The 23,121-nt window shown below is 48.7% G+C and overlaps 1 protein-coding gene across 11 annotated transcripts in view; it reads left to right on the top strand.

Moving 5' to 3' along the window:
• Positions 1 to 23,121, top strand: part of TRIO (trio Rho guanine nucleotide exchange factor) — a 372,523-nt gene that overhangs the window by 276,298 nt on the left and 73,104 nt on the right. For all 11 annotated transcript variants that reach the window (XM_004274483.3, XM_049708367.1, XM_049708366.1 and 8 more), the window contains exons 31-34: positions 461 to 562; positions 4,161 to 4,303; positions 4,917 to 5,016; positions 16,796 to 17,039. In XM_004274483.3, the coding sequence (XP_004274531.2) occupies positions 461 to 562; positions 4,161 to 4,303; positions 4,917 to 5,016; positions 16,796 to 17,039 (589 nt within the window). The remainder of the gene's footprint in view (positions 1 to 460; positions 563 to 4,160; positions 4,304 to 4,916; positions 5,017 to 16,795; positions 17,040 to 23,121) is intronic.

Raw genomic sequence — 23,121 nt, 5'->3', positions numbered from 1 at the left:
GTGGAAACGAACTGCGTTTTAAAATATCATTTAGCTTCTCCTGTGAAGCTAGTTCGTTAATGGAGGTGCATGGTAGCAGCTCTTTTGCAACTAGGACAGACTCATTTTATTGTTTATAAGGTTGAAAATAGTCAGCTCTTGATTTTCCAGATAATAGGAAATAGAACTTTCCAGATATTTCGTTTTCTTCTTCTGGATTTGCTTGTTGACCTGCATCAGGATTTCCAGTGGAGGTGCTCAGAGGAAGCGAAAGAGATGAAGCCAATCATGTGTAGCCTAAGAACAAAATTTCCCCATTTTAACTAAAGTGAGGTCTAAGGAGTATGTATCAGTGTAAACAAAACCGTGTCATTACAACCTAGCATGAGCACGAGTCACCAAAAACGGCTTCCTTTGTCTCTGTTCTATATCCTGCCAGAATTTTACTGTTGCCTAATTATGTAATTGTCTTTTTATCCAGACCTCAGAGTTGGGTGTCACAGAACACGTTGAAGGAGATCCTTGCAAATTTGCACTGTGGGTGGGGAGGACGCCAACTTCAGATAATAAAATTGTCCTTAAGGTAGGTCCATCCGAGGCTTGGGGATGTGCTTTGTGACAAGATGACCATGTCTGTGAGTGCTTTTTCCTGTTGTTGAGCCATATTGGTTTTCATGTCCTTTTATCGTTCCCTTTGTGTTCTGTAGAGATTGGGGATTACCACAAAAAGAACAGTAGAATAAATTCAGTTTGGTATTCTAGTGGTGAAATTACTCGAGCTAAATTTTTGCTTGCCTACAAAAGGTCACGTGGAGAAAGGTCTTTCTAAACTTCTCCATTCTTCCAGTCTTGCAAAGAATTGGGTGGTTCTATAAGAGGTGCAAGAAGTTGAGGTACAGGAGGAGGGAGATATGGACCAGTAGCTCCCATTGTGCACTTGACCTCTGGTTTCCAGAGGAGAATAGGAACCTGATGAATCTGTGAGGGCCTTTGACAGTTTCAAGGCTGAACGTGCTAGGAGTCTTCATGGGTTCCTAAGAGTCTTTGGCTTTCCAGTTTGGAGGCAGAGAAAAAAAGTGGCGGGGGCGGGGGGCAGGTCATGATCAGGTATAGGGTTTGGTAATGTTATCATTTAAAGTGTTCAAAAACACTAAGGGTGCTTTGGAGTGTGTAGTCTTTGAGGGAGGAATATATCTTTGGATATTTAATTTGAACGCTGTTTTGAGTACACTAACCTCTCCTAGGAAAGTTGGAGGGCTCTAAGGGTGTCTTGTGGACTTCCCTCCTCCTGTGTTTGAGAAAATGCAGATGGAACTGTCTCTCTGAGCTATCTGGAAAGACCATAAGCGACTTCAGATGTAGCTGAAGATTTGTAGAATATTGGGAGACGAGCCAAAGGCTTAATGGGCCTCTGGTGTGTGGACTTGCATGTCAGCAATTTTGTCCCTTACATTCTTTTTGAATCTCTCTACGGTATTTCCAGCAACTGTGAGTTATTTAACAGTACAGCGCTCTTGTAGAGCCTGTACTTTAGTGACCGCTGGCTGTGGAAGCCATTGTGTTCCTAAGGTCTTTATTCACATGGAAATGATGGATTGTTTTGCGGTGAATATATGACTACCAACCCAGTGTATTCTCGTTAGTACTGGCGTAAAGCCCTATAAAATATAAATGGCACTGATAGCTCGATATTAGATAGCTGAACTTTTCTAAGGGATAAAGTTTTAAAGTATACTCAAGACCTTAAAACTTCCAACTTATGAGTATTTATCCAGATTAGCTGCAGTGACACATGCCAAAGGGTACATCTGAGAAATAGTGCCAGATATTCTAGCCAGATACGGACTACTTTCATTTAGGACATAATAAAATACTCATGATGCAATTGAAGAATCAGATTTCCTTGCAGGCTTTACCAAATGAAAGTTTTCTAGGGAATTGAGGGTAATATTTTTCTGACTTCTAATGAGAGGCTAAAGGAAATGCTGTCCTTATTAATTTCAGAGACTGCTTAGTGGTGGTGGTGGTGGTGTTGATGGCGTAGATGGTGGTGGAGGTGGAGGTGGTGGATATTTTAGCAGTGGTGATGGTGGTTATGGTATAGGTGGTGGTGAGGGTGTCGATGGCGGTAGAGATGGTGAGGGTGTCGATGGTGGTAGAGATGGTGAGGGTGGAGGTGGAGGTGGAGTTGGTGGATATTTTAGCAGTGGTGATGGTGGTTATGGTATAGGTGGTGGTGAGGGTGTCGATGGTGGTAGAGATGGTGAGGGTGTCGATGGTGGTAGAGATGGTGAGGGTGGAGGTGGAGGTGGAGTTGGTGGATATTTTAGCAGTGGCAGTGGTGGTTATGGTATAGGTGGTGGTGAGGGTATAGACAGTGGTAGAGATGGCAGTGGTGTAGATGGTGTAGACAGTGGTGGTGGTGGCAGTGGTGACAGTAACAGTGGTAATGACGGTGATGGTGATGGCCTAGTACTTGTAGAACAAAATTGTGACCTGTTTTTACTTTTACAGTCTGGAAAGGAGAATTTTATTTCTAAATCCTTTCTTGAACAGATTGAGACTACTGAGAGTATGAAACAAATTATTCCCTTCTCTTAGCCAAGTGGGGCCTTTGCTTAGTACTCTAGCTGGGTTACCTTTCTTTTACTGTCTCTGAAAAATTGGTGCCTTTTTTCCTTGTTTAATTTCTTTAAGGTAGGAGAATTGCTCTCCATAAAGGTAATGGTCAGTTTGCTCTACTTAAATTATGAGAATTTTCTTTATTTCTGAACATGGTACATACAGATCTCCAAACTTTGCCAAATGGCCTTTCTCAGATACTTCGCTTTGTTTAACGTCCCAAATATTTGTCTCAGGCATTTAAATGCCAGTAGTTCTGTGTTGTTCACAGTTGTCCATCCTGAGATGCTGATTTCATGCACAGATTCCCCTGTTCCCTAGTCACGCTGCCTCCTGCCCCAGGAGAAATCGGTTTAACTGCTCTCCTGGCATCAGATCTGGGGAGAGGGACAGGAGGCTCCTTTTCTCCTTGACTTATTTCTCTGTTACTGCCTCTCATTAACTTTGAAGACACACCCTCCAGTGAAAACATTTTATTTAGAAAGAGAGTTCTCAATTTTAATTTCCTTCCTCAGCATGGGCTTTGACCTTGTATTTTCAAAAACAAGGTCCACCATGAGAAAATGCTGGGTTCCCCTTCCTGCGTGATCTCATCCATAATCCCACTGACGATTGTTTTAATCATTCACAGGGAATTCTGCTTATATCATAGGAGGTTGATGTTTTCCGTAAGGAAATTAAAAGCTGTTACTGAGGCCCAGAACATGTAAAAAGGAAAAAAAAAAAAAAAAAAAAAAAACCACCTCCTTTGAGGCACAGTGAAAGAAAAAAATCTGGAAAAAGTGATGCCATATGTGTTCATTCCACCGATGCTTGTTGAGTATCTACGATGTGTCATTTCCAGAGAACCTTTCTCCAGTGTTGCAGTGGAGTTGAGGGAAATCCACCATATGTAACTGGCAGCAGGCTACCCTGGTTTATCCCAGTGGTCTAACCAGAGGTGGATACAGGCAGAGATTGGGGGGATGGGCTGGGGTGTCCACCCCTCAGGAATCCCGGCTTCTTCACCTGCTGGCAGTGTGGCCTTAGGCACATTTCCAGTGTGTCCACACTGCAGGTCCTCATTTATAACAGGAGGATTAAGGAGGCCCCAACTCCACAGAGTGCAAGTGGGGATATGGGGAGCGGACGCAGCTGGGGAAACGGTGCAGCTGCACCAGTCGATCGTGAGTCCAAGGGGGCGAGGTGGCAAGCTCTGGGGCACTGGCCACTTGTCTGCCAAAATGGCCTCAAGACACTTGGGTTTGGGGGTGGTTGTGTTTTCATATTTACCCAGGGCTGCTTAACAGGTCTTAGGGCTGGAGAATGATTGATTACTAGAATATTCAGAGATCTGGAATAACATGAACGCTATAGAATAAAAATGGTCTTGATGACAGAATATTCAAAATTAGGGTCATTTATTTGGTGGGAAATTAAACACAGGAGATGGTTGCTTTTCTGCTGAAAAGTTATTTTTTAAATGGGCAATTCCAGGAATGCAGGGACCTGAGTGTGGTTAGTGCAGGTTCTGGAAAAGGCCCCTTCTGTATCCTGATTGATTCTAACACTTTGTCAAGGCCTCCAGTATAGAAAACAAGCAGGACTGGATCAAGCATATCCGGGAAGTGATCCAGGAAAGGACCATTCACCTGAAAGGCGCCCTGAAGGAGCCCATTCACATCCCCAAAACAGCTCCGGCAACAAGACAGAAGGGAAGGAGGTCAGTGCCTAGGGATTTTTTTGTAAGTTTGCTTTTATTGAAGCAAAGGAACAAGGCAATGTTAACATACTATTTTTCAAAAATCATTTTTCTCAAATATTTTTGAGAAGTATTGAGGAGTAATTTTTTAAAGAATACAATTTATATATAACATCATTCTTAGTAATGAAATTCCTTTGTCAAGACAACAACCTCCTTCAGCTTAAAGTAAATGAAAGTCTATATGCAAATCCCTAATTCTTTTCCACCCCAAGTGTTATTAATCTGTGCTCCTGTGTAAGTCGTGCATGTGACCTTGGACAAGTTATGTAGCAACTAGACGTTTTTGCTTCTCATTTCTAAAATGGCAGTGACCCTATCAACTGGATTTTTATTACTGTGAGAACTAAGTGCAGTGGTAGATGTTAGACTCTCAGCCCAGGGCCCAGCAAAAAACCTGTCCTCAGTGAAGAGTCAGTCATCTATCGTCATTAATACCGTGGTGGCAGCCGTAATCAGAGACCGATTTGCACCTCTTTAAACAAATCTGTTCTTCCTCCCATGGCTGATAGCCCATCTTTACCATTCTTGAAAAGCAAATCCAGCAATGTCAGGAATTTCTCTGTGTCTCCAGGGATGGAGAGGATCTGGATAGCCAAGGAGATGGCAGCAGCCAGCCTGATACGATTTCAATCGCATCCCGGACGTCTCAGAACACGCTGGACAGTGATAAGGTGAGCCAGAACTAGCCCCCCTTTTTTTGGGGAGGTGCATGTGGCCAGTCTCTGGTCGGTCGATAAATGACAGTTTGTCATCAGCATTTCAAACAGCTGCCATGGGTTAAAAGAGGTGCCTGGACATTGTACCAGGAGCAAAGATTTGCAGTGTCAGGGCTAGCAGACTTGAACCCTGAAGATTCAGGAAAAAATCACTCGCCCTTCCCAGTGCCGTTACATGGTTTTCTATCCGAGTGTTCTAAGGCAGTGTGTTTAAGCTATTTTATTTTATATTAAGCAGAAGACCCTATTATTTTAAATTAAATCTTACACAGAGCCATGGTGTGTGAAAGCGGGGCACTCTGATTGAAGCAGGGGCAGCGGCATCTGCTGGTGGGCCCTGAGGCGTCCGTGGACTACCCACCAGGAAGGAGGATCTGATTTGCAGCAAAGAAGTCTGTAGGTTTACCTTATACAGCAGTGGCCTAGAGTGTCCTGTGATTCTGTCTTGATAGAATCAACTAACCTACAAAATAAACTGATGGGAGAAGTTGGAACCCTGGGCTTACGTGATGCACAGGTGACCAGAGTCCCCTGTAAAAGCCAGTGGAGGCATTGATGTCCACAGAGTCCTCAGTTCCTACTGAGATAAGCACCTATGCTGTTCTTTTTCTAGAAGGCTTAAGACCAAGTTCTTAAAACAAGGTTTTGACAGCAAGTAGGGGTTTCATTGAACTTGCCGTTGGTTCAGAATTCCTGGGTTTCTCAGTGCCTGACACGGGCTGGACTTTCCCACGAGAGACCTTCGTCCCGAGGGGGCTGGAGGAGTCTGCCTTTGCACGATGTCTCCACAGCCCACTCGCTGTCCTGACCTCCCGTCATTTGGAGACGGCCGCTGTCAGAGCAGAGAGCCCAGTGTCGGGGTTTGCTTCAGCGGGCAAGTCTGAGTCCCAGCCTTCGGTCTTTTCTCACTTGCTTTCACAGAATTCATGGTGTTGAATGTTGTTTCCAGGACAGAAGTGAGTAGGTTTAAAAAGATTGGTTTCCTACATTGATTTCATTTTCAGAATCCTTCTAATAGGAGTAATTAGCTCTTTCTCAACCTCCTTTTTGACTTCACTAAATAATAAGCCCTAGAACTTACAATGCTTAGAGTAGCAGGACTGGAGAACAAAAACAATGTCTCGTTTGATTTTGTTCGGAGCTCAGTGTATTACGTTCAGAAAATATTTCTTTCCAGTAGTAATAATGAGGAATAAGATAAATGACATGTTCAGTCATTTGGTCCCTAATAGCCTCTTCCCCTGAGGCCCACCCACCCCCCATAGTCATTCAGTGAAGAAAATAAAGTTTGAACTTGGAAACATTTCATTAGGGTAATCCCAATTATTTTCTTTTAAAAAAGTAGTAATTGAGGTGACTGGGTTATCTTAATAGTTACACAAGACTTCCACCTGAAGGAAAGGTCCAAAGTAATCGTGGCTCCTGCCGAGGGGACCAATTCACAGACTCGCCAAGGCTGAGCATCACCGCCCCAGCTGGAGGTCCACCAAGCCCCCAAACTCGCAGTCTTACCAGATGTCCTCTCATGGATCTGGTCTGGGTTTACCTGAGTTTAAAAGTTTATTTAAAAAACAGGTTATTTGAGTGAAATTGCCAGAGAAAAATAAATATAAAAAGTTCTGTCCTTTGGAAGGGGTGTTAAGATTTTTCTGGTGTTTGGCCCAAGAAGAAAGGGTAGCTTTGCGTCTTGGGTGGTTTATGTATAAATGGGTGGTGGGGGGAGTCTGGAAACGCCCCCTGCATCTGGGAAGGGGCTCCTGGCTCTCCAGCCCCCGGCTCTGAGATGGAGCTGCCTGGTACCAGGTTGTGCCTCTGGCCCACAGAGAACCGTGTGCTAGTGCCCCCGGGCTCCCTGGCCCCCGACACTGGGGGCTGGCAGCTGCGGGGCGCCGACTGGGATTCACAGGGGGTTTGCCCCAGAGATGAGGCTCTGCCCTGGAGTTAGGGAGAGGCAACTCGTTCTACTTCGAATCTATTATAGCAAAATAGGCTTATGTGAACTTGGATTTGAGTCTGTACAACTCCTGTAGAAAAGTAAGGCATTATCCTAGGAACTGTTGCTTTTAAGACAACACATTGGGCTTCCCTGGTGGCGCAGTGGTTGAGAGTCCGCCTGCCGATTCAGGGGACACGGGTTCGTGCCCCGGTCCGGGAAGATCCCATATGCCGCAGAGCAGCTGGGCCCGTGAGCCATGGCCACTGAGCCTGCGTGTCCCGTGCCTGTGCTCTGCAACGGGAGAGGCCTGCATACCGCAAAAAAAAAAAAAAAAAGACAACACATTAGGTACCCAGTGAGAGAGAAGGGATATGTCACTAGCAACAGTGTAGGTTTGTGGAAATTAATCATTTTACACTGGGGATCTACTGGGGTATTAGAATTATTAAAGAACTGCCTCTTAAATATTTTATCTGTGAAGGTAACTCACCAGTTTCTGTTTACCTCATCTCACACCTTAGGCACCGAACTTCATTCCGTAGCTCAGAAATCCCGCCAGGGCCCCTTCTGCAGGTGCCGCCTTGCCTGTGCTCCCGGGTGAAGCTGTGATAGCAGCCCCTCACTCAGCCGCTCTCAGCCTACCTGATGTGCTCATGACTCTTAACCATCTCGCGTAGTGACGTGCCAAAACTGCTTTCTTAAATGGACGTGGCATGTATTTAATACCCCTCATTGAGTCCATAGGTCCTTAATAGGAAGTACACAAAAAGGATTAAATGTCTTCCTAAGACCGTAGAATGGCAATGGGTTGTCTTCTTCCGTTCTTGTGTTCTGTATTTGGGAGGAAAATAAGCAGCGTGTGACACTTAATATGGATAAGTCAGAGTGTGGAGTTTGGAGGGGCCATACCCATGAGGCCTTATACAAAAGAAGGCCCATGTTTGCGACCACACATATGCCTACACATGTCTGTTCTCTGCTTTGGGGAGGTTTTTCTCCTTTTATGTACTTCTCTGGTAGAACATTTCAGGGTCAGTAGATGATGCAGGAGAATACATTTAAGAAATTGCATCCTTTATGGAGTCAGTTTGTAAAATGCACTGTTACTCTGAACTAGGCTTAAACAGAAAGCCCTGTTATCTCTGATGGCAGTAACTTTTCATATGTCCCAAGGTTCTTTCCGCCCTACATATTTCAAGTTTAAATAGCCTCTGATGACATGGGCAGATAGATCTGGCAAGGGAAATTACTTAACTATATTCTGCCTGTTTGACTTAATTTATGATGTCTGTTATGAGTTAGTTGTTATCATGGAGTTTGGTTCCATTTCAGAAACCGGGTGGGGGGATGTTTTCGGCTTGGCCTCTTGGAGAACTCTTGAGGAGAAGTTGTCTGCCCAGTGCTGTAGTAACTCTCAGATGAGGCACAGGGTTTTAGAAGAGTCAGGTAAGGAGGGGCCTGGAGACACCCTCTCTCCAGGGACACTGTTAGCAGATACAGACCACAGGGCCCCCGAGCACCTTTCCTTCTTTGCAAACGTTGGTTTTAAAAGCTGCCATCTCTTTGTTCCAGATGTCAGTGTAGCACTGATTCTTGCCCTTATTAATGGTGCTTGCTCTGATGAAGCGATCTCATGAAAATATAATGTGGGTTCCAAAGAAATCAAATGCTTGCCAGATTCTTGTCTCATTTGTCCTGAGCTTGTCTCCCTGATGTTGGGAGGGGACGCCTCCAGGTCACTGCGGGGACGAGGGAGGCCAGGTGACCCTCGCAGGGCCACCCGGAATAGAGAGCGGAAGCCAGAAACGGAATGTGGATCTAATTACCTGGCGGGGTCTAGACCCTGTTACTTCACACTAGAGCTGAGGAGGAACTAAATATTTTGGCGTATTAAAGAAGCATTTTTAGTATTTTTTCCTTCTGTGTGCATTATTAGTCCGTGGTTTGCTTCATATAACAAAAATTTATATTATAAGGAAAATAGAAAATATGCGAATCAGATATAGGCTACTACTATAGAACAAACCATCTTGAGGTCAGGATGAAAAAAATAACCAAGGCCAGACAGGGCAGGCTGTGGAAAAGAGGCCCGAGGCAGCAGGGGGCCAGGTGTGAGCCTTCTCTAGGTCTGAAGCCGAGCTGTGCTGTTTGTAATGAACGAGAAATTCAGTTGAGACTTGATACTTGGCACGAATTTTGCCCCTAAGCTTGTGATGTGAGTATATGAATTCACACATTTAAAAAAATAAATGGTTTCAGTTACTTTTCATGAAGTATATATAGCACTGTGTTGGGGATATGAAATTTATGTAGTTTAAAAAGTCAGTAAACCTCTGTGAAGTGACAGTCTGCACCATAGGAGCTTGGATGGATTTCCATAAATTGCAGCGCTGAGGTAGTGTATAAAGTCATTAATGCCAGTACGTTTTAAGATGAGGCTGGCTTCAAGTTTTGGAGGAAGGAAGCCTGCATTCAGCCTGCTTAGGAAGTGCCTCGTGCTTGCACTCAGCCCCGTCCCTCACATACCTGGCACTGTGTGCCGCCCGCCTAAGCTCACACTCTCCCCGCTGCCTGCAGTTGCCAGAAGCAGGAGGGAGCCTTGGCTCGAGGCGCTGCCCAGCCTGCTGCCCTTGCCACGGTGTCCCAGAGGCTCGTGTAGGTTTGCCCGCGTGGGCATGAAGTTGAGTCGCTTCGTTCAGAAGCCTTTCTGGGGACAGCACATAGTTTTAATCCCGGGATGTCAGTTAAGGGTCCCGACTCCGCCCAGAGGGTAACAGAGTCGAGTAAGCAAAGTATTTAGCGTCCAACAGCAGATGGTTAAGAACAAGCAGGTGCTCCCCAGCCAGGCCTCTGAGCTCTGCTTCTCAGCAGCCTCTCTGTGCCTCAGTTTCCTCATCTGTAACAGGGGACAGTACGACTCCCCCCTCTAGGGCTGTGAGCATTAAAAACGTGCGTTTGGAACAGTGCCTTACACGCCCTGAGCACTGCCTAGATGTCGACGGTCACTGTGTCTTCGTTTCAAAAATTGCCTCCTTCTCCCTCATTACTGGCTGTTGCAGACCCGCTGCACATCGGCCTCTTAGTGAGCACTCCTGCCTGCAGTGGATTTAGAAGCTAGTTGTTTTCCTTAGGAGCTAGAAGCTGTGCTAAGGGTAAGTTGCTCAGACTCGGTTCCTGAACTTGCACGTCTTGGTGGCTCAGCAGCTGAATACTGATCCCGTGTTGAACGGGCAGCCTCTGAAGAAGCGGGAGACTCTTGCTTGAAACGTTTTCCCAGCCGCTCCCCTGTAATCCTACCGCATCAGCCGTAGGATGAGTCCGTGCTCTTCACGAGGTCAGTTCGTGCCTTCCCAGGTGCAAGGGCATCGAGCCCTGTGCAGCCCAGGACAGGTGCCGTTCCACAGGAACAAGCAGAGAAAGCCCTCCCCGCTGGCAGCCTGGCGAGGGTGGCCCCTGGCATTGGTTCCCTCTATCTTTCTAAGTGACTGTGGCTTTTTGTAATTTTTAACAAGTTTCTGAAGTGCTCTCATAAAGCCACAGAACGAATGCAGCCTTTGCTAACTTTACTCAATCAGAAAAACAAAATTTTCCCCATGCTAGAGCAGAGAGCCTCAGTTCTAAGAAAAGGCAGAGTTTTCAAAACTACAACTTTAGGTATAACTGTTAACAAAAGTGCTTCTAAAAATAGTGGTGCACCGGGAAGTGCTTTTCAATGTAGATTTTACAGTACTGGTCAAAGTCACTGCTGATAGTGGCGGCCCAGCTTTGATTCAGACTCGAGGCTGGTGGTTTATCCTGGTTGTTCTTCCTCTGGGTGAGGGACCCAGTCGGCTGGTTACCTGGCTGTCATACCTTAGCTTGTCAGGGGGAAGAAAAGAGGCCTTTCAAATGAACTTTTCTGGATAGGTGCTGCTCACCCAGGAAACACAGCAAACAGGCTCCTTTGGGCTCAGTTGTCCCAAGAGGGGTCTTGCTTTCCAGGGCCTGTGATTGAAAGTAGTACAGGTGGGGCCAGCTGACTGCTTCCCGAGCCCCATTCGTGTTTCTGCTTTTCAGCCAACGAAGCTTTTCATTCATGCCCCGCGGCTCAGCCCTCGGCGCCTCTCATTCTAAAATGTTCAGAGTGAGGGCAAGTGTGGCATTGGTCCAGGCCAGCTGCTGCTGAGCCTGGAGGCCTGGTACCTGGGAGCTGTCTTCTCTCTGATCTGCTTGGCTTTTTACACTTAAAGTTTGCCTTTTCAAATATATCTTTTAAATTTAGCCTCTTGACATCTAACTTTCCACTGCAGCTCATGTGTATCCCAGTCAAGGAAGGCTTCCAAGGGATATTTGCGTGTCAGAACCAGCGTGTGATCACATCAGCAAAGAGTAAAGGATTAACCTCCCTGAATGTTATACTCAGTATTTCTTTTCTGGGTAAAAATGTTGGGTAGGGTAAGCTGCTGCTTTTGAAACGGTTTTTCTCACAGATTTTCTTTTTCTTTTCTTTTTTTCTGTTTCCTTTTGTTTCGTTCTTTTCTTCTTTTCTTGGGGGAGGGGTGGTAAGAAACACCGTTTTTGCCAGCTTAACCATTTTTCGGTTCTGACAGATTTCTTTTTGCATCCCAATCTGTGAGAGATTCACAGTGGTCCTCTTGGAAACGCAGCAGCAGATTTTGTGACGGCTTCTCCTGTGAACTTGGCCTTGAGTTTGGGGTAAGCAAGGGGCCTGATGGTCCCGTGGTTAGGACGGCCACTGAGAAGCCCAAGCCTCCGGCCTCCGCGAAGTTGCTCAGGGAGAAGCTGGGGTAATGCGTTTCCTTGGGGAATTGTTCTGACTGCCGGTGGTGGCCTTTCTCTTGTAACCACGGAGCTGGTAATTCACGGAGCTGTACTTTCTAGTCCCCTTTAAGCGAGGAGCCACTCTTTGGTCTGCTCTGTGTGAAGCCTGCACAAAACCGCAAGGCCCTTCTAGTGCCTGCACCGTGCTGGGCTGTAGGATGTGACTGTGGGTTGGTACACTCTATTCCATAGGAGGAGGTGGCTTTTAGTAGACCGCTTCCCCCTCTCCTTCTGAAGCGCTCTCAGAAAGTTGGCCAGACACCCACCTGCAATTGATCTTAGCTTCTCGAAGCAGATTCATTCACAGGGAGGACTACACCATCCGCGTGTCAGTTGTAAAGAGCCCCTGTTCCTCTGGCGGAACCCGCCCCAGAAGTCACCTGCGAGCCAGTCATTCACATCAGGTGTTTGCTGTTGTCTCTCGAGAACTGTATGTTCTCGTAAAGTAGACATGCCTCATTGCAGAGCTCCAGGGAGGGGACGCCAGAGCCCGAGCGGTAGGTGAGAAGCACCCAGCCACGGCTCTGCTTCAGTTACTGTCTTTAACTGGGTTCAGGCAAAGCAAAACAATATACCGTGGTTCCTCCAGAAAATGTAAAAAGGAAAGTTCTGTTCTGTGTGACGGTTTTTGAAGGTTCACGTGCCTGCGACCAGGTGAGTATTTCATTCTTTTGGGTGAAACACAGCAACTTGTTCATTTTCAGTCATGGAGAGAACTCAGGCAAGGGGGCCCTGGTTTGGTTCTGCGAATCGTCCGTGCACCAGCATCACTGGAGTTCCCCCCGGCAGCCCTTTCGTGGCTGGTCTTGGAGGAGGCATTTCATTATAGTATCCACGGTCCTTGCTCCGGTTAAGGCCATTTTACTGTCATGCTTTTTAGTCACCACATTTAATTTTTTTAAGGTGAAAAGCAGAAAGATTGGGAAAAGAATATCTTCTGATGAGAATGTCACACGAGTTAATGTGAGTCATGGAAATTGAGATTTTCATAAATTGCAATCCTCAACCAAATGCTTGTGGTAAGGAGCCCGTGATACAAGTCCTTAAAATACAGAGATGTGACAAAGATAATGTGAAAACTTTCACAGAATATGGTTGGAAAGGAAAAGTGAATTTTTAAACTAGATCAATGGAATGGTAACACTTTCAACATAGTGAAGAAATTGTGTCACTAGGGGTAGAAATGTCACTGACAATAAATAAGGATAACCCAACCTTTTTCTAATTAGGAGGTCAGTTCTACATAAAAGGCTGTAATGACTTGCATTGATACTCGAAAACAGTTATTTTAAGTCTTTTATACCAAAAAAAAAGTCTTTTTAATTAACAAGCCTGGTCTTAAAGACAAGCTTTGGAATAAGTTTAAAATATTCAAATGCGAACATTGAGGCAGAAATCCATGGGTTGTCTCCTCTCTGGACTAGAAAACGCCCATTTAATCCTCCCCTTATAGATTTGTGCAGGAGATTCTTATGGGAAAAGTCAGTTTATTCTTAGGGGCAGAGCCAAGAAGATATGGTTTTCTTAATGATAATCTAGCACTGTTTGAAGACATTCTTCTGGTACTAGATTTTGTTACTAACTCTCTAAAGGCTTTGAGAAAGAATTTTGACTCAGTATGCGATTCTTTGTCAGAACAGGCTTGATTTTCATTTCTCAGGCTCTGTCAAGTGCACAGATGTTTCCAATAGTTCTGATTACTCTGTGAGGGGCTGGAAACTCAGCGCCAGAAAGAAAGTCTAGCTTCATTCCTCTTGGCAGCCGCGTTCTCCCTTCCCACCCTTCCCCCACCCCCAGAACACACCACGTGGCTTTGAGCAGTCTGAAGAGTTCCTACAGTGGGAGAAGGAGACCAGCACAGGCCGGTGATGAGGGAACACGTCTGAAGTGGAGCTTCCCAGGGCCGGGGGTGGTGACACGCGGGGACCACGTGCACGCGCGGGCCCAGCAGACGGGCGGCTCGGGCCGAGGGAAGGCTCCATGGGGAGTGCAGGCCGGGCTCCCCACGGGGCTTGTTCACGGGTCACATTTTCCCTGGGATGGGAAACATTCCTCCTTTTCGTTACAGGGATTAACCACTTCCATAACGTGGGGTTTTACGAGGAAAATTCTTCTCCGGGCTGGGCCTCCGCTGTTGACCTTTTAACATGAGCATCTTCGAGTGTTCACAGAGAAATGTGTGAGACTCAGCATAGTTTTTCCAAAGAGAAGTTTGTAAAATTTAGAAGGGGGTTAGTCACTTGGGGAAAATGTCCTTTGTGGCCCAGCAGAGACAATTCCTTTTGTCGATATTTGTTTTATTTTGGAAGAGTTTTGTTTTGTTTTGCTTTCTGTGGTTGTCAAGTGGACATGTGTTTCTTATTCTAAATATCTGAACTTTCTCTGGAAAGACAGGAGGGCAGTGGAGAGCATGGAGCGTGACAGAGGGCCGGCAGGCAGCCGAGGACGCTGCAGGGCCGCGAGCCCGGGTTGGAGTCAGTTCTCTGCCGGGGGTGGGGCTGGGTGGCCTCTCTGGAACAGGATGTTTCCCGGCAGCAGGCCTGGCCGCCCCTTCCTCCTGCACATCGCAGCTCAGCCCGGCGACCGTCTTCTCTTCTTCTGTGGTCTCTGTGCTGATGCCCAAAGCGGGGACAGGAAACACACAGGCAGAGTTCACTCCCGAAGTCACAGAGGAAGAGCCCATGTTTTGTTTTGGTTTTCAGACAGCTCATTTTTACAGCAAACCTATCTTACCTTTTTCACTTCAGCAAATGTGTGGCCACTTGCTGGGTACAAAGCCTGCTGCTAGCTTCCTCTTACAAGCTGTGCGCCGGCCCTTGGCACCTGGGGCCTCACACACTGGGCATGGAAAGGTCGCAGAAGAATGACACAAACCTGCTTTCTGGTGCGGAGGAGACACACACACACACACACACACACACACACACACACACACACAGCCTGGCTCGTGTCATACTTGAGACGTAATTCGTTTAAGGACAGAGTGCTAAGGACGGTAGACACAGGAGCAGCTTCTCAGAGGGATTTGACGGGGGCTGAGACGAGAGCAGCTGGGGAGGCGAGGGCTCCAAGCAGAAGGGCTCACAGACACAGGGCATGCAGGACCCACCTCAGAAGGAGGACATGGCCGCTCTGGGCTGTGAAGCACGGGAGAAGCACGAAGCCTGCCCGGGGAGGCGGGCTGGGACCCAGTGACGGGAACGTTGCGTGTTATACTAGGGAATGTGTGCCTAAGGTTCTTGAACAGGAGGGTGGCACGTGTGAGCATTTTAAGAAGGGAACTGTGGCCGCAGTGTGCAGGTGGTGTGGAAGGAAAGCCTGGGTGGGGCAGGGCACTCAGGGGACCAGTGCAGAAATCCAGGTGAAGTGATTGGTGTGGGCGTGCTGACGAAGGGAGAAGTCAGAAACACATTCTAGAATCCGACTGACCGTGTTTCAGGGGTGCAGAGGAGTGTGGTTGACTGTGATACCGTTACCCAAAAGGCAACGCTGGAAGAGAAACAGATGTGAGGGCGAGTAATGAGTCACGTCCCAGACTCACTGCTTTGAAGGGATGGGGAAGCAGCAGGCCCGGGTGCCTGCTCGGAAGTGCCCAGCATGGAGGCTACGGCCTGCAGCCTGAGCCTGGGGCTGCCCGGATTGGAGGGCCAGAGGGGGTGGGCCAAGGACGGGGAGCTGGTCACAAGGTTCTCCTCCAGAGGGGCGATAATGAGCATACCTGTGAGCTGTCCCCAAGGAGCGTTCGGTCTAAGGGAAGATGCACAGCAAGCGGTCGTGAGAAGGCCCTGCACCTGTTTTCCAGGCAGAGATCATGGAGTTGGTGCTCTTTACAGAGTTCCTGGGTGTGCTTCAAAGGGCCCAAGACTTAGAAGAGTTCGGACAGAAAATGGGAGTGAACTGAGAGGAGGGAAGGAGGGAAAGGCCCTTCAGGCCAAAAGCCACGCGGCACATGAGGGGTCAGCCGGTGTCCACGCAGCATGTGGAGGGACATGTTGAGGCCTGGGGCGGGGAGGGAGCCTGGGCGGAGCTGGGGTGGGGGACAGCAGTGTGGGGCAGGGAAGCTTGCGCTAGGGAGTATCCTGGGGGCTGGCGAGGGCTCTCGAAGGGTTTTGGAGAGAGAAGGGCGTACTCCGCCCGTGCTTCTGGATGCTGCGCTCCCTGCTCTGCGGCTCTCCTCCCGATCCGGGGGAGCACAGGCGCTGCCCCGGCCACACCACTCTCGCCAGGCCGGAACCGACCTCCAACTTTATCACCGTATTTCGCAACAATCCCCCCAAAGGCCTACAAGCAGAGTTCTTACTAGTTTGTCCTAAGTTTAAAAATGAGTACAGTTGACCTTTAAACGGGCGCAGTGCCCTGGTCCACTCATATGTGCGTTGTTTTTCAATAAGTACATATATGTGCTGTAAATGTATTTTCCCTTCCTCATGATTTCCTTAATAATATTTTTTTCTAACATACTTTATTGTCAGAATACAGTGCATAAAACTTATGACATACAAAATACGTGTTAGTCAACGGTTCATGTCATTGATAAGGCTTCTGGTCAACGGTAGGCTACCAGTCGTTATGTTTGGGGGGGATTCGAAAGTTAGACGCAGATTTTTGACCGTGCAGGGGGGTCGGCGCCCCTAACCCCGACGTTGTTCAAGGGTCACCGGTATGTGGCACTCTTTGAGAAGGGACATATGTCTCAGGCACAAAAGTAGTTGGACACTCTCATGGAAAACCATCAGATTCTGACAGTGTAACACACAGAAAATCATTATTATACATGAGAATGTGAAAAAGTAAATGTTCGAGTGTTTCGAAAGGGACGTAAATTAAGGGACAGGGAAAGGGGAGAGCCCTCATTCGGCTGGTGCCCGGCGCTCTGACCCAGCTGTGGAATGGGAGCCGAGCTCCCAGCCCAGGCGCCAGCCTCGCCCGCTGAGGGCCGGTGGCTTGGGCTCGCTGACCTGTCCCCTCCCTCCCCAGCTATCCGGCGGCTGTGAGCTGACAGTGGTGATCCACGACTTCACGGCCTGTAACAGCACCGAGCTGACCATCCGCCGTGGCCAGACCGTGGAAGTCTTGGAGCGGCCCCATGACAAGCCTGACTGGTGTCTGGTGCGGACCACCGACCGGTCCCCCGCGGTGGAAGGCCTGGTCCCCTGCGGCTCCCTGTGCATCGCCCACTCCAGAAGTAGCATGGAAATGGAGGGCATCTTCAACCACAAAGGTAGGAGTTCGCGGGCGTGGATGGCAATGACGGTCCTACTGGAAATGACACCGGTGCTTCTGTCCCTGCTCCCTGCAGCCTCATAATAGGTACGATCCCTCTTGGTCACTCGTGCCCCAGTCCGTTATCCCTGTGTCTCCGGGCCTTCTTAATCCATCTGGAGCTGAGATGGAATAAGGATTTCACCTGTCACTCAGAAATAATGAAGCATCGCCTCATTTCCCAAGGCCGCGTAATAAGATAGCCGGTTGGCGAAGGAAAAGGGGGCTGTTGTTGGGGGCCAGTGCCATTCATAAACGGAGGAGACAGAGAAGACGCCGTTCTCCTCCAGGTGGTGTTGGAAACAGGTAGGGGAGGTGGGACCAGACTCAGCATCTTCCTAATCAGGTTTTCACATTGTGGATTCTTTATTTTGTTAGTGTTCAGTGCTAGACAGTCAAGCATGCAGGTTCTGAGAGTTTGTCTTTATAGCTTGATAAAGTGTCTTGGGGCATCCCAGACTCCCCAGGTTCCCTGCCTGGAGAGGGAACGCAGCTGGACCCCCCGGTGGGGAGGCTGGCCAAGTCAGGCAGGGCTCAGTGTCAGGGGTCTGCAGCTGTGACAAGAGAGGTGGCTTTTGAAAAAAATGCTTTTCAACTGAAATAACAGGGTATTGAACAAAACGGCATTTGGCACTGGGGACTCCTTTAGAGGCAGGCAACTGTAGCAAGGCCGCTTTTCCACGTGTGTCTGGATGGGTCAGTAACGAGCTCCCCACGGGTGTATGAGAGTCTGTTTATCCTGAATGTCCAACATGGTTGCTGCTGGACTGATGTGGCTTGAAACGGGACCTGTCTGAATTGAGCTGGTCTGCAGGTGCGAAATACACACTGGATTGCAAGACTTACCATGAAAAAAGAATGTGTAATTATTTTATAGTCATTGCAAACTGGTACTATAACATACTTTATAGGGTGGGTTAAATAAAATGTATGATTAAAATTAATTTCACCTGTTTCTTTTTACCACTTAAATGATGGCTACTAGAAAAATTTAAATTACATACGCAGCTTGCACTGTGTCTGTTGGACGGTGCTGGTTTAATCTCTCATCTTACTGAGGAGCTAATTTGAGCCTTTAAGACCTTTTCAGAAACACTGACCTGTAGCTTCTAGAAAAATGCAGAATGGGTAGAGTTTATACGCTTCAAACTGCATTAGGTCAGTCTTCGTTTTTCTGCCATGCTGGCAGATGGCCGATTCTTCCAGATCTGGGGGTCAGCGGTTGGTTTGCCCTTCCTGAGAGAACTCCACTATACTCTGCATATTCCAGTTCTTTTAATTTTGGAACATTCCAGTTGCTCCCTCCGTTGGTCAGCTGTGCCCTCTTTTTTTTTTTTTTTTTTTTTGCGGTACGCGGGCCTCTCACTGCTGTGGCCTCTCCCGTTGTGGAGCACAGGCTCCGGACGCTCAGGCTCAGTGGCCATGGCTCACGGGCCCAGCCACTCCATGGCATGTGGGATCTTCCTGGACCAGGGCACGAACCCGTGTCCCCTGCATCGGCAGGCGGACTCTCAACCACTGCGCCACCAGGGAAGCCCCTGTGCCCTCTTTACGTTCGTCCTGACGCGTCCTGCAGACCATCCTCTGGCTGCTGAGGGGTTAGTCATGGTGCTGAGCTAAGTGAAACTGCACAGGAAATAGCCGGTGACTCGCCCCCTCGGGAATTACAGGCCCGACCATGTTCCGGGTCCCTCGGGGCCTAAATGTGACTGTATCGTCACCTCAGTAAGCAGCTGGAAGAATTAGGCTGTGGTGTCTCCAGGGATCCAAAGAGAAAGGCAGGGAATTTCCCAATTTTGCCCCGAAGCTGAGGCATCTGCTTGCAATTACGGGGAAGCTGCCCCTGAGTGCCAGCAGCCCTGGACCTGCCCGGCTGTGGTGCCGAGTTCTGAGTTCAGATAGCGGCTGGTGCTGGGCTACCCGTTGGCCCATCGCCTGGGTGTTCCCAGAGTTGCATAATGTAGTTAAGTCCTTGAGTCTGAGTTGAAAAGGAAGTACAACGTTTTTTTCAAGTTCGTCTATTATATGCAGAGGAGCCCCGGTGAACTTAAGCTACAAATAACGTTTGTTCTGAAAGATTTCTTTCCACATGTGCCTTTCCTGTGGTGTGTTCTCTACTTCCTGGTGTTCGCAATTGCAGGCTAGCCCAGCAGAAAGAACCGTGTATTTATCACACTTGCCTTTGTCCTGAAAACTTCCTACAGAGGTTGGGTTTGTGCTTGTCTTCTGGCTTGACTCCCATTCACAGCCTCTTCTCTCTGACGTTCTGTGACTTTCCGGCACCTGAGACGTCACTCCTCACGAACCCTCTGCGTACTGAGAAGGTGTCTCTTCGCTGAGTAGAACCTGTTGTGAACTAACAGTTCATAGATTGGGGCTCGGAGCCTTAGGCACTGTTTTCCTCCTTTTCCGAGTTTTTGTTTTTCCTGTCGTGCAGGGAAGCTCTTGAGGTGGCCTGTTCCTGGCAGTGTTGGGACTTGGGTGGCAGATGGGGGAGGGAGGATCCTCCTTGGGCTCTTGCACAAGCCTCTGCCAGAGCCTCCTGTGCGCGGTCAAGTCCAGGGGATCGGCAGTGACCCGCAGCTCCGTCTAGGAGAAGAGTCTTCGTCGGGTAGTCGGGGCAGCAAGGGGCGAGGGTCCAGAACGAGCCCCAGGGACTGCGGGAAAGAGGCCGCCGCCCCCCTGGGGAGCAGGAGGTCCCCAGGGCATCTGCTCGGCGCCACAGCCCCCCTCCTGGCTCTCGTGTGCAGAGGACCGCGGGCTGTTCACATACCACCGCGCGCTGGGCCGGCGGGGCTGCTGCTCAACCGGCCTCTGCTGGCGCGGCGGCTCATTCGGAGTCCTTTCCGTCTGAGAGCTGGGCTGGGCCGCAGGGCCACTGCAGGGAGGGGTCCAGTGCGGCCCCTCCTCTAGAGAACTGGGCACCCCGCGCCCTCCAGGCCTCCTTCGCAGGGTCGCGCGCACGGGCCATCTGGCCTTTCACACGCTGCAGAGCGCCGGGGGTGGGGGGCGGGGTGTTGTGATGTCTCGTCCCTGGTCACTCGCTGTTGATCTGGTTCCTTAAATGCCTGTGATTCTTGCTGCTCTGACCTTCCAGGTGGAGGAACAAGCCCATTCGCTAATCTCTAGTCCCACAGTTTTCTCAGCCTTAGTGCCTCAATTTGTTCACAACTCCCCAATCCAAACACCTTAAGTTTCCAGGTGAAAAACATGCCTGTTGAGATTAAATGTGTGTTTGGTTGTGTGTGATATTTACGAATCGCAGTGTGGCTGTGAGGATACTCAGGTCAGCCCAGAGGGGCCCATTACGCACTGGGACCAGCGCCCGGGTCGCAGGCGCTCTGAGGCGTGGCTGCAGTTGGACGTCTGCTGGACGGCACGAGGACTTAGGATTTATGAGCCCCGGGCTCCTTGGATCATGCCCAGTTTCCCTGGGTGATGTCGGGGGAGGATAGAACATCACTGATTTAAACGAACAAGAAGTATAATTGTACAATTTGTTCTTCAGGAAGATATTTTGGGGTCTGAGGCTAGACTCCAGTGTGGACATGATTCAGGGGAAAGGTCGGTACGGGAGGGTAGCCGTGGAGCGGCGTCCGTCGACGGGCAGCCTTGGTGTCTGGCATCTTGCTCTCATCTTGCCCTGGCCGCCCTTCTCCCCTCTCACAGCCTCTCAGTCACAGGCGGCAGGCAGGCAGGCAGGCAGCAGCCACTGTCAGCAGAACGGGGCCTCTTCAAGTCCCTGTGCCCCTCCAGCGCGTGTGCGGGGTTCACACCACCTCCCACCGCAAAGGTTCTCCTGGTCTGGGGCCCGGTGAGTCCGCCGAGCAGCCGGATTGAGAAGCAGTGGCCCCCAAACCTCCGTGTGTGGTCATTGCTAGACTGCTGATGCAGGGTCACGGAATTATCTTCAGTCTCTCAGAAAATCCAAGGGATTTTTCTGTCCTACTGTCTCAGCGTGGACAGCGGTCACCGTTCTCTGTTTATTTACTTTAGTGTTGGTCCCAGAAAGTGAACAGGAATATCAGAAATGTTTATATTCCCGACGAGGCCCGTTCCCCACATCCCCCTTTTGGTGCTACCCTAGACTAAGTAGGTCAGCTGTTCTCTTTCGTCACAGCCAGAACTACCATACGTGATAGTGTTTGAGAGCTTAGCTCCATGGTTCGGGGGTAACCCAGCAAGCATCCCTGGAGTGGTGCAGGGGCCCTGGATGGGCAACAGTGCCCAGAGTTGGCGGTGAGAGGGTGGGAGATACTCAGTGAAAGTAGGATGGTCCCGGGTCAGTAACCGGGCAGAGTCGCATCCCGAGCTTCCTGCAGGACGCATGCCTGAAGCGCGTCGTGGCGGCCTTTGGACTGTATTCGCTTTTGTTAAGGGTAAAACAGTAATCTGCCATCAGTCTTGAGGAGGTCCTTCCACTGTCCTCACACCCGGATTATTGCATCTGAAAGACTGCCCATGTGACTGTCGTGGTGCCACTTGTCAGTTGAGGTCTTCCACTGCCTGGCCTGGCCCACTTGGAGTTGCGCTTTTAGCCACCGCTGAATTGTTTTTTGCTAAAATTCAGCTTTAAGAGAAGACATTTCGGGGGTGAGAGTGACGTTTTATGGTGGAGTCTTTAGAAGAGGTGATGTGTTGAACTCGCAAGGTCTGTGCTTTGTGTCAGGAGGACCCGAGTTCTGATTCCATCTCTGTCTTCGGTGACGTTGCAACCCGGGGCCTGAGGTGGGTGGCAACGGGTGGTCCCTGAGGTCCTCCCCAGCTCTGACGTTCTCAGGTTCTGTTTCTCATGAGGCCTTTCTGAATGAAGGCCAATTCCAAACCTCCCCTTTTTCCTTATGCTGACCCCTAATGAGGTGGCCAGGTCGTGTTTTTGCTAGTTTGTTGATATATTTAGGAGAAAATACCCACTTAGGAACCTTAGCCTTAACCTCTCTTGAAGTTGTTTATAAAGTTTTTCTCTCTGGGATAGTGTATAGATCAGTACTTGCATTTAACTTTGAGGAAGCTAAAAACATGATTTTTTTTCCCCTCTGAATTCTTCATTAGAAAAACAGAGGAACAAAAACATGAGAAATAAAATTTGTTGCTTGCTAACCACTTGGGCCTCTACGCCCTGGGGCTTTGACTCCGCACACCACACTTACTGAACAATGACGTTCCGGAAATAATCCCCTGTGGTTTCCGGTTTACCACATCACCTACAAAAAAGTGGGTGCTATCAAAATCAGGTCAAAGAGAAGACCCAGGAGTTATCTTTCATAAATGCAGTGATATGTGATTGATATCAGTGAAATGGGACGTTTTCTTTAATCCAAATGAAAACTAGGAAAGTGAGATTTTTCGTGAGAAACTACCTGAAATGTAGGTTTTTCTCTGGGTTCCACCTTGGGCTGCCTCCTTGTCTTTCAAAACTCTCTGCCAGGGTGTTCCTATCCATCCTTCTCTCTGTCTGAATATTTGACTCTCCAATATTCAGTCACTAGACTGTCCTCCCAAGTTTTTGTGACTGGTTTCTTTCACTTAACATAACGTCTTCAAGGTTCATCCGTGTTGTAGCCTGTGTCAGAATGTCCTTCCATTTTAAGGTTGACTCTTACTCCACGGTATGGACAGACGCCAGTTTGCTGTCCATTCACCTGTCGATGGACACTGGGGTCTGCTGTCAGTAGCTGCTCTCCTCCAGTCTCTGCTTCCCGTGCACTGGGGAGGACACCCAGACGTGGAATTGCTGGATCATGATAGTGTTGTTTTTAATTTTTGAGCATGCCTACCACATTTTGGTACCTTTATCTAAAGTGTATATTTCAAGCATATTCTCCTTTCCATCGCCACCGTTGCCTCCTTGCCACTAAGTCTCCCAGCCTCACTTCTCCCCCTCTTCTTGCAGCTAAAACACAAATCCGGTCATACTGTGCTCCTGCTTAAATTCCTTCAGTGTCTTGCTGTTGGTCACAGAATAAAATCCAGTTTCCTAACATGTGCCACAAGGCGTTGCCCCTCACGCTCGTGTGCACAGGTACACACACGATGAGTGC

The sequence above is a fragment of the Orcinus orca genome, chromosome 3, assembly GCF_937001465.1.
Source record: "Orcinus orca chromosome 3, mOrcOrc1.1, whole genome shotgun sequence".
Classification (NCBI taxonomy): domain Eukaryota; kingdom Metazoa; phylum Chordata; class Mammalia; order Artiodactyla; family Delphinidae; genus Orcinus; species Orcinus orca.
Note: the sequence above shows the minus strand (reverse complement) of the source record. Positions and strands in the feature narration are given on the sequence as shown.